The following is a 10551-nucleotide window of genomic DNA, read 5'->3' on the forward strand; positions in this document are numbered from 1 at the left end:
ACATTATACAATCATTACGGGGGGGGGGGGCAATTCAGCTTTTCCTTTCAATATCAATCAAAATCCAAACCAGGGTGTTTTTTAATATACATTGATAAGAAAACAGTTATAAATAATGCCCTTCGATGAACGTGGCTAGTTTGATTAGCTCAATATTACTGAGAGCTTTAGCAACACGGATCCCTGCTGTTCCGTGTATTCCTTTAAAGCCTCTGATACCATGGCAGAAGAGATCATTTCTCTATCTTGTTTCTACTTTGACCATTTCGATTCCGGACGGTAATTTCGAGCTGCAGATTTGTTTTCAAGGATGGCCCCTCAGAATTATTTCCGCGGAATTTTCACCTTTGGTGTCTCTCTATTCTTCACCCGGCAGAGCTGGGTAACAATACACACACGTTGCAGCACTTTCCAGTTAGGTTATTTTTTATTAAAATCAAAATATTAATCCCACTATTAACTGCTGCTCTGACAATAAATAACAATAACTTACTTTTGTTCTTTATAGGCTCAAACAATCTGTCCTCCGTCCATAAGATAACTTAACATTTTCAATAAACGTCTTATTTCCATATATATGTTTTCCAGCAATCATGCGGCTTGGGGGGGGGGGTTCCTTTCCCCCCACCCAAAACAGGACAAGGTTCTCAAGTCAGGGATAATGCGGAGTATGGAATGATCTCACTGATGTGGTGCTGTGAGAGACACTGGGATGGAGATGACTACTCAAAAGACAACATCGAGCTGAGATGATTTAACTGGCTTCCAACAGTCCTAGGAAGACACAAAAGATCCTTTTTTCTTCCAAAAAGGAAAACGAAACAAAAAAAAATGTACAAACTACCATTATACAGTAGGTGATTTGGGGGCTAATTTTAGTAAATCCACGTTTCCTCTGGGGAGAACAAAAAATCCGCAAGGAAAAAAATAAGGGGGAGGGGAGTTCTCTCCAGTCTGGTGAAGGCAGCTAGAATCCTGGTGCTTTTTGGCAGTCAAGACATATTTTTGTTTGTTTTTAAATAATATTTTTATAAAAAGTTTTGTTTGGAGCTCTGGGCCAGCCTGAGGCTGGGCTTGTCTCATGCAGGGAGCAGGAGCATGCGAAAGTCCAAATCCGCTGGGGGGTTTGCTGGTCTCACGTCTCCACAGGACTGGGTACCATGCTGTTGGGAGTGTCAGGTAACTGGGAAGACAAGGAGGTCACATCGCTGCCAGAAGAGTTACCCAGTGAGCCAGATTCGGAAAAGGATACCTGGGGGGGAGAGGAAAGGGAGGGGGGAGATGGGTGAGAGCGATGTGAGCACAATTCAGAGCCCCCAGTCCCTGCCTTATCTAGACTGGGGGAAGGTTTTTTTTATCGTGTTAACCCGTTTTAATTAGACGCTGCTAAAAAAAAATACTGTAGCACCAAGTGCAAGGCAGGGTTTAAACACTAGCTAAGATTCACCTGCAGCAGAGAAGCAGCTAAAACACAACATGCCCTGTCTCCCCCAGGGTATGTACACGTTTTAGTTCAAACGTGTTTAAATAACATTTGTTCTAAACCAAGCCTCGACCTACCCAAGCAGGGATGCCCATGGCTAAAGAATCCGTCCATCCTGTTCAGAGTAATGACATAAACACCTATTGTCAGGGGCTTACACAACCCGCAGATCCCTTCATTCGTCCTCTTGTCCACATTCAAACCACAGCGCCCCTCTGCCAGGAAGGGCTTGTGCTGGCAAAACAAATCTCATCCTTCATACAAGGATAGGACATGATTACCGATAACTAACTACACAAACCAAGCTGGTGAGAACCCAGGCGTCCTTGAGAGAAGTTCTCTCCTCCTCCTGGCGGAATCCTATTGGGCACTATAGCAAAAAGATCTCTCCAGCTCAGCAGTGCTGCACACTCCTACTGCAGCCCGCGGGGATGACTTTGCAATGGGAAGAGACTCTCCTGCCCATTAAGAAATCTGCTAGACTTTTCGAAGTTAATTTCAGACTAGGCAGTGGTCCAGGGGCAGTTGCGCAGTGCTGGGCTCCACATATCACAGGGTGATGTATGTGCAGCATATTTCATCAATTCGCTCTTCCAATGCTAGTAAATGATCGTTTAATTATTCATACAGCGCTCCTGTCTCACTTTCCCATTATATTAACTAAACATAACACAAGATTAATTTTTGATTATCTGCTAAAACATCCTAGCGGAGGAGTACATTAACGGGGGGCTTCCTCCGCTGCTTTTTCTGCGCCCGATTCTCCTCCACAAACACCCGGCTCAGAGACAAGTTCGCGCGGGCTGGGCATCGGGACGGGAGTGTTAAAACCCAGAGCGCCCGTGGCCCAGCCCCCGGAATCCTCACCCAATTTCCATTGACGTCAGTGCCGCTTTTGCCCGTCTAGAGAGAATTTCAGCGTCTAACTAGGAATGAGAAACTCCGGAGTCAGAATGTCCGGATCTGGCCCCTTTTAACTGTTTACTAGCACATGGTCATTTATAAACTACTAGCTGATTTGTCCCGGGGAATTTCTCTCGCTTTCTTTTTCCAAGTGCCAAGGAACTGGCTGTTCTGGTTTGTTAGTTAAGGACACTTCCTATTCCCCTTGCCAAAGGGTGCGGGGAACCGCTGAAATCGGCATGCACCAGGCACACGTGTCTATCTCTAAGCTCCTTTCTGTCATTACTCGTCTCCTGGCCGTTTAACGTTTTTGTTGCCCTGCTGTGGATCAAGCTCCTGCCCCAGGGAGCTTACAGTCTAAGTGCGGGGAGGGGGGATTACCATGCAGATTCAGTTGCCAAGACAGCCTGTATTCAGGTGCTGCATTGGGCTGAGCTCCCATGGGACAGCCCTTTTCTCTAATTCACATCGAAGTGGACCAAGGGAAATGGAAGTGTGGGCTGCTAGAGCTCCTGAACCATTCCTCCTCCGGGCACTGGGTGACTGTCAACCCCCCCAAAATCTAGGCACAGGGATCCCCGGATGCACGTCGGCTCCTAACTTCTAGTGATGTCAGTGGGAGTTGGGAACCTTCGCGAACGTGACGCTCCAAGGAGCAGGAGGGAGTGCGGTGATCAAGCTCGGGGAGTAGGAAATAAAGAGCAGGCGGAGAGACCCGCTCCCGCAGCTGAGCCCAGCGGCCTCTTACCAGCTGCTGGAAGGCAGGTTGGTCCAGGTCGCTCTGCAGTGCGAATTCACTGAGCGCTTTCCACGGGGGCTGGTAGGTCTGGACCTCCACCGCGCTGCCTTGCACGGCGCTCTCATGGCGGATGGGGCTCCCGGCCACCAGGGGGGTCCCGGTCAGGCCCTGCAGACTCTAGAGGGGGAGACAAGCAGCAAAGTCTCAGCCGGGCGGGCTCTGCGGTAGCCGGCGCGACCCGGCGCATTGCAGGGGCCGCAGGAGTCAGCGCCAGGGCGCAGGTTCTCCCAACGCAAGAGCGGTCCGGATTCTCTACAACCGCGGCTGGCCTCCCCCTGGAGCCCGCCCCAGCGCTGCGCTCCCCGGCTCCCTGGGCCCGTGGAAGCGCCAGGTGCGAGGACCTGTCCTCCCTCCAGCCGAGAACCCTGCAACCCCTCGGTTCCACCCGCTGCTCGCGGCAGGCGCTCCGAGGGGAGCAGGGCCCGGGCCCTTGGTTCTACCGGATCCCAACATGAACAGAGTTAGAGAGTCACTGTTCCGGGTTTCGTTCTCAGTGCCTCCCCCGGGCTCTCCTGCAGGCTCACGGACCCAACGTGCCATCTCGGTTCGGGATTTCACTTGTACAAATTATTATCAGCTTGACATGATTCGTCTGTAACCGAGCACCCAAGAAGAAAAGGGTCAAACCAATATTTAGGGCTCTCCCAAGAAGTTATAAAACCACCCCAGAAGGGTGTTTGTTTCAGCACCTAACAGCACTTTTCCTTTGGGTTGAGAGTTATTTTTTTTATCGTTTTGAACAATGTCCCGAGTGCAAGATTTAAGTGTCTGTCATGACAAAACAGCTTTAACTTAATCCCGAAATATCCTAATGGGTCACGGCCAGGTTCATAATAACAATTCATGCATTTTAAAAACTAAATCGCTTTATGTAGCCAACAAACCCGTAGATTATTAAAGCGGAACGATTTTTGTTAAATCTAGCTCCCTGATCCCTATTCCTGCTGTGTGTTTACTCTGTTCATGTCTCTCAGGCTAGTCTGTTTCATTTTTGGTTTCCGGCCATTTGTAGTCAGTTTCACTTCTGGGGGTTGCATTCATTCATTTAACACATCTTTACTATTGGATTTTTGTTTTAAATCCATACAAACATTTCTGTGGATTTTAAGAATTGTGTAAATATAGAATTGGTCCCTGGGAGCTGGTTTATCCCATAAAAGGGAGCGTGGAGCAGAGGGGATGTCCTGTACAAATACCCCAGGGCTGAGCTGTCACGCACCCACACAGATATTTTCTCCACCAGATATTTCCATGTGAGTAATATTGGGGGGAAAATCAAGGGCTAAGGCCAAGAGTCCTCGGGAACTACAGGGAGAACCGTTCCCTCCTGCAAAATGGCCCCTGCCTGGTGGGTGGAAAGAGATGCTCTGCTCTTACTGTCTTGTCGCTGTGCTGCTGCTGCTGCAGCTGCTTCATCAGGATGGATTTCTTCTTGTCCTTGCAGCGCTTGTTCTGGAACCAGACCCGGATGACTCTGGGGCTCAAGCCGGTCATCTCCACCAGCTGCTCCTTCATCAGCGCGTCAGGCCGCGGGTTGGCCGCATAGCAGGTCCGTAGCGTGTGCAGCTGCTTCTCGTTCAGCACCGTCCGGACGCGGGTGGTCTTCTCCGTCTGCTTGTGCACGTGGGGCCGGAGAGAGGGCTGGCGGCCGGGCACGGAGTCTGCAGCGGGGCGAGGGGGAAACGACCAATTCCAGTTAGCGCTGGGGTCTGAGCCCCTTCCCGGGGCGCCCCTAGCCTCAGCCAGGCCGCGAAGGCAGCGTGGGGACGGATGTATAGTGATCTCTGGCCCGGCCTGTGTTCATGGCGCAGAGAATCGCAGGCAGGCACCCTCCCCTGCTGCAGTGAAGCCCCCCCAGGATAAATTCTGGGGGGTCCCCGGGGAGGGGGGGTCCCTGCTAGGGGCTTCCCTGAAGCGAGAGGTTGCAGCTAAGCCCCTGCACTAAATGCAGCCTGGGAGATTAGCTTGCAAGGCCCAGCGCTCCTGAGCCGGTGCGGCCTGCGTCTCCTCTGAGATAAAAGGCCATTCCCACCCGCAGCCCAAGCCGGAGCTGCCCCCCCCTCCCAGTACAGCCAGGCAGGGAGTTGTACGAGCCACTCTGCGGTGGCGGAAGCGGTTCCTGCTTCCCCAGCCGAGTAGGCAACAGGGAGACTCGGAATCACACACACTGCAAGGCGGGGATGCCAGGGCTCAGCCCAACACTCAAGGGGTTGGGGGTCGGTACTTTACAGCCCACGAGGCACTGGAGGAAGCTGCTGCCGCCACCCCCCGAAACAGGCTCTGGCCGCTGGGGTTCTTGAAAACAGGGCGAACAAATACAAGTGAGGCAGGAGGAAAATCGCCCCGAGACTCACTTAACCCGGGCCCCGAGCCAGAGCTTCCCTGCACTCAACAGCTAGGTCCGGCCCAGCACTGCGCCGCTTCCCGACTGGGAAATCGGGGGAGAAAGTGACTCTGTCGAGCAGGACATTTCACGGGGAAAGCCCGCGTGGGGGTTACAGGCTCGATAAATAACCCCCCGCCCCTCATATTAATTATTCCAAACGGGGATTTTGCCTCTGAGATTTGACCATTAGATTGTATATCAAGTGCAAATTTCCCAGGGATCTAATCAGGGCCGGCTTCGCTCACCCAACCACCTAGCGCGGCCTGTTGCAGAGCGCAGGGCCCGGGGAACCTCCCAGAGTTAAAAACCGTTCAATCAAACAGCCCATCGGGTCCTGGGGCGAACGGCCCTAACCGGTGCCCCGGAGCGGAGGAGAACCAGCCGGATAATCAGGAGAAGTGGTGCTGAAGTGCTAACTAGCTAGCAATTGTGACCCTGTCCATTAATCTCCGCGCTTCTTCCATGCCCTGGGAACTGTAGGATCTTCACAGCTTTCCGCGGAGGGGGGGGAGTACTCCGCGAAACAACCCTTAGCCGGGATTTCTACTGGAAAACAGTGCGAATAGGAGCACTTCTCACGCAGCGGACAGGAAGGAGTCAATATAGAGCGTCCTTAATAATCAATAACACGGGCGGTATAAAATCGCCCCCAGAAGGGGAAACGCCGGCTTGCCGCGATCGTTAACTAGATAATTACAAAGAGTCAATAATTATCATTCAAAAACATCGTAAGCAGAGTAGCCAAAAAAGGACCAAGCTAGAATCTTTATCGAGCCGCAGCCGCATGACCGCCGTATAATCTCGATATGCACAGATCCTAATCAGCCAGCACCAATACACCTCAAAATAGACAATCGAAACCAGGTCTGCACCCTTTCGCCATCGGATCTCGGCTTCTTGCAAACCGGGTTTGTTTTGTTTCTATTATTAATTTCTCTCTGATCAGAGGAATAATCTCGCTTCGGTTCCCTTCATACTCGGTGTTAGCGGGGTGGGGTTTTTTTGTTTTTTTTTTTAACTTTTGCAGCTCAGTATTTTTAAAATCCACATGATTTCGTTTCCGAGGAGTGAAAACTCACCCATTTTGAAACAAACCAGACGAACTAATCCATGGCCTAAACCAGCGGGCGAACGGAGTGCAGGCGCGGGGCTATTATTCCCGCAGGAAAGGAGGCAGCCTAGGAAAAGCACAGATTGTGCACGAAAATATACCCCCATCCTAGCTGACTTTCTTCCCCCGAATTATAGAAAGCTGCCCCGGAGTGTGCAGTGACTGGGGAAGCAGCCCTGGCTCTCTCATACTCACACCGCTCGAGCTCTACTCCAGTTCACCCTGAACGCGCCAGGACCACCGCAGGGGCTGTCCGGCGGTTAGCGAGCGCTTCGCAGCCTGTTGCCGGGGCAGTTCAGGATGCCTTGGCTGAAGCCCCCTTATTCCAAAACCTCCTAAGCGCAGCCGTTGTTTGGACTTGTCTTCCCGCTTCTGTGTGCTCGCCTACACATTATGGGACTGCCTCTGGAGCTGGAGTTGGGGCCAAACGCTGCAGATCCATCTGTCGAGCTAGTCTCCTCGGCCACAGCCCATCACCCTAGTATCTGAACACAACTGCCTTGGGGTTGGGAGCCAGCAGGGTTTGGCTCTTAGCAGAAGAAGGCCGGTTAAATGGCACTGGGCCTCACCCCAAGGGGACAGCCATCTCTCTAGCCTCCTGTCCTGGCTGAGATCCTCTCCCCTGCCTCTTGGCATCATTGCAGTGTCTAGAACAGGCTATGTAGCCGCTCCCCGGCTCTGCCATGTTCCTCTAGCTTTTCCCACGAATCCGCTGCTGCTCCCTTGGGCACCCAGAGCTGTCACAGTCCCTCTCCCCTGCCCGACTGGCTGGCCTCATTGAGTCCCACGTCCCTCCCTCCCTCCCCAGGTGCGCTGGTTTTGGTTTTGTTTTGGCTGCAGCTACTTGGAGCTCGATATTCAGCCTCCTGGCCTCTATAACGCTCGCCCAGCCCCGAAGCTACTTCGATACCCTTCTCAGTCGCCTCCAGCCACCCCCGCTCTGCCCTCGCCCAGCCTGTCTCTCCCTCTCCTGGGTGTGCAAAGAACCTCACATTTCCCTGGCAAGTGGCCTGCAGCGTCCAGTCCCTCCCACTCCCCAGACGCAGAAGAAAGAGGCCTACACGGAGGAGATGGAAGGGGGGGCGGGGGAGAGGTTCCCAGTGTGAGGCCAGGTGGGAAGCGCTTAAAAACTGCGGAGTCTCTGGCCAAACCTCCTAGGCCTCCATAACTCAGCACATCGTGGTGGAGATAACAGATGTGTTTTCTGTAGGCATATAAGAGGGACAGCTAAAGATATAAATGTCCCTGCAGCGTTAATAGGCAGAGGCAGATTAGATAGAAAATTATTCATACATCGATCAGTCTAGCCAGATCCCAGACACAGGGCTATAGCAGTTTGTACAGTGCATGGCATTGTACCCCAGGGATAACACTACCCGGGGTGTGTGTGTCCATGCCCCGTATTTACTGAGCTAGCTGATGATCTCACACCCCCAGGTGGGCCCCAGCGCCTGGCAGATCTGTTGGTCCTTTACCTGATAGATGCAGGCCTCTGGTGCTCTGTAAATGGCCGGGGCTCCTGGGACTCTCCGCCGAGCTCCTGTCCAGCAGAAGGCCGTGGTCGGCCCGACAGAGCAGCTCGTGGTCCCGTAGAGAGAACTCATCCCCGGGCAGGAGCTGGCGGCTGCAGACAGAGCAGCGGAAACATTCGATGTGATACACGTTCTCTCGGGCTCTCATCACCAGATCGCTGCTGCTGAATCCCACCTTGCACTTTGCACACTTTATGCCGAATAACCTGCCGGGAGAGAAAGGGCCATGAAGCTACTACACGATCACCCCGCTGATCCCAGCTCACCCTCCCCAGTGATTAATCACCCCGGCTGTGAAACTCAGAGGGTCCCCTCTGCTCTCTGCCTAACAAATCTGACCCACTCATTCAATTCGATAAGGGGACTAAGGGTCAATAGGAAAATTTCCCCTTACCCACATTTTTCTGTAACAGGCATTAGGGAATGCGCAGCTCAATACTGCCTCTTGCTCGCCGACATGATGGTTATTATTAATATTCTTGTTTGTTTGGTTGTATCAATTGTTAATAACTTCCTGTCTCCAAAGCCGAATAAACAGGAACGTAATTTGTCCTGATCACAAAAGTATTGGCTCCCTCCTTTAGCAAGCAGGGGGAGGTACGATTTCACAGATGGGGAGCTCTTTAAATTAGCTCTTAAGAAATCGGTCGGAGGAAAGTTTTTTTTTTAAATAGATAAAGAGCTTTTTGAATCACCTGATATAATCCCTTTTACAGTATGTCTTGCCATCTCTCACAAAACAAGTGCAGGTTTCATCCAAGTACTGGCTGCATTCAGCGCATTTGAGACATGCTGCATGCCACTCGAGGTCCGGGGAGACCTTCAGGATGTACTGGTCATGGATCTGACTCCCACAGCCCACACACATGGCAATTCCGGGCTTTTCTACCAGTGGAAATGAGCAGAGGAAATTTAGAACGTATACTGGAGGCATCTCATTTCTAATCAAAACTGTCTCAAAGGACTGCAATCACAGAGGCATTCGTAATTAGGAGACATTCTCTAGTAATGTTCAGGCAATGGAAAGAAAGAAAGAAAGAAAGGTGAAATCGATAAATTGCAGCAATCAACTATTCTCCATACCTGAACTGCAAGGAAATTTTACAGAAGCAATTGGTAGGTGTACATACTGGGATAAAGGTTGGAAAATATAGAACTGGAAGATAGTTAAACACAATGGAAAATCAGATGAACTTTATCTGCCGGTTATTTCATGGGCATTTATTATTCGTCTTATTTAAAAAACAACAACAACTAGGCTCTTCTTTTCCTCTCTGCATTTTTCTTATTGTATATATTAATAATTTATGACGAATGCCTGAGCTTTTAGACTAAAAGGCATCCAAGGAGCAAACCCCAACAAAACATTTATTTAGTCTTTAAAAAGAAAAAAAGAAACAACGAATTCTGCAGCCCGAGATCGTGACACAGCAAGATAAAATAGCTTTTAATTTAAAAAATAACAAAAAGCAATAAATTGAGCAAGAGTAAAAATAATAATCGCTTAAAAAAATGCACGATTTTATAATGGTCTCTAGACGTATCTCTGTAAATAAACCACTTGTAGAATCAACTTAAACGTTTCAAGTAAATATTTACAAGTATCATTCAGATCGAAGATCAACTTACTCTTGGAATGATCCCCCATAGCACCCAGAAAAGGATAATGAAAAATAATATCCACCATGCAGAAAGATATGTGTGCAAAGTGTTATGATGCAGAAAGAGCAGGCTGCCTGCCCAGTGCCTGCTGTTTGCTAACTAACTACTCCAGCCTGGAGGAGTTGGAATGTGGAGCCTGCCCTGTCCCATACGCAGCATGACGTCAGCACGCATCAGCCCGCTGGAAGGGAGCGGGGGAGCAAGTGACTTCACCAGGCCTCCAGAGCAGCCCCCAGAGGCGATTGGAAGCGGTGGAGAGGGAGCGAATTGATTGGCCGGGAGTGAACAATGGAACGCGGAACGCCGTGAAACACACAAAGATTCTTTCTCGCTCAGGTCCCCCCACGCTTCAAGAAGCAGCAGTTCCCTCACTGTTTACCTGGTCTGAGAGTCCCTTCTAGCCAGCAGAACCGCTCCTCCAATCTGCTTGAGAGCTTTCCATTCAAGAGGTGATTATTACACTTGTGTGAGAGCTGAAATCCAGACATGCCCCTAGCCTTCACTCCTATTGGAATGAGACTTTCTCCTTTCCGGATTAATTACTAAAAATCTCCCTCTTGTGATGAAGTATGTTTCGCCTTGTGTTTAAATCAAACCAGCTCGCTCGAGTATTTTAAAATCGAATTCAAACGGTTTTATCTTAACATCCCAAGAATGACTCTGGGTTTATTTCAG

The 10551-nt window shown here is 50.5% G+C and overlaps 1 protein-coding gene across 1 annotated transcript; it reads right to left on the reverse strand.

Annotated features, from left to right (window-relative positions):
- Window positions 1-415: 415 nt before the first annotated feature.
- On the reverse strand, window positions 416-9901 carry ISL2 (ISL LIM homeobox 2). Its single transcript, XM_032763081.2, has 6 exons — window positions 9844-9901; window positions 8910-9099; window positions 8158-8420; window positions 4563-4846; window positions 3135-3302; window positions 416-1252 (listed from the first exon to the last, which is right to left on the reverse strand). Exons 1-6 carry the CDS (start codon window positions 9899-9901, stop codon window positions 1136-1138), a joined length of 1080 nt encoding a protein of 359 aa, XP_032618972.2. The 3' UTR covers window positions 416-1135.
- Between the last annotated feature and the right edge of the window lie 650 nt (window positions 9902-10551).

The sequence above is a fragment of the Chelonoidis abingdonii genome, chromosome 9 (assembly GCF_003597395.2).
Source record: "Chelonoidis abingdonii isolate Lonesome George chromosome 9, CheloAbing_2.0, whole genome shotgun sequence".
NCBI lineage: Eukaryota > Metazoa > Chordata > Testudines > Testudinidae > Chelonoidis > Chelonoidis abingdonii.

Coding starts and splice junctions, on each gene's coding strand:
- ISL2 (XM_032763081.2), bottom strand. CDS start 9,901: ATGGTGGATATTATTTTTCATTATCCTTTTCTGGGTGCTATGGGGGAT. Junction 9,100..9,843: donor TATGGGGGATCATTCCAAGA/GTAAGTTGATCT, acceptor TTCCACTGGTAG/AAAAGCCCGGAATTGCCATG. Junction 4,847..8,157: donor CAGAGGCCTGCATCTATCAG/GTAAAGGACCAA, acceptor GCCCCGCTGCAG/ACTCCGTGCCCGGCCGCCAG.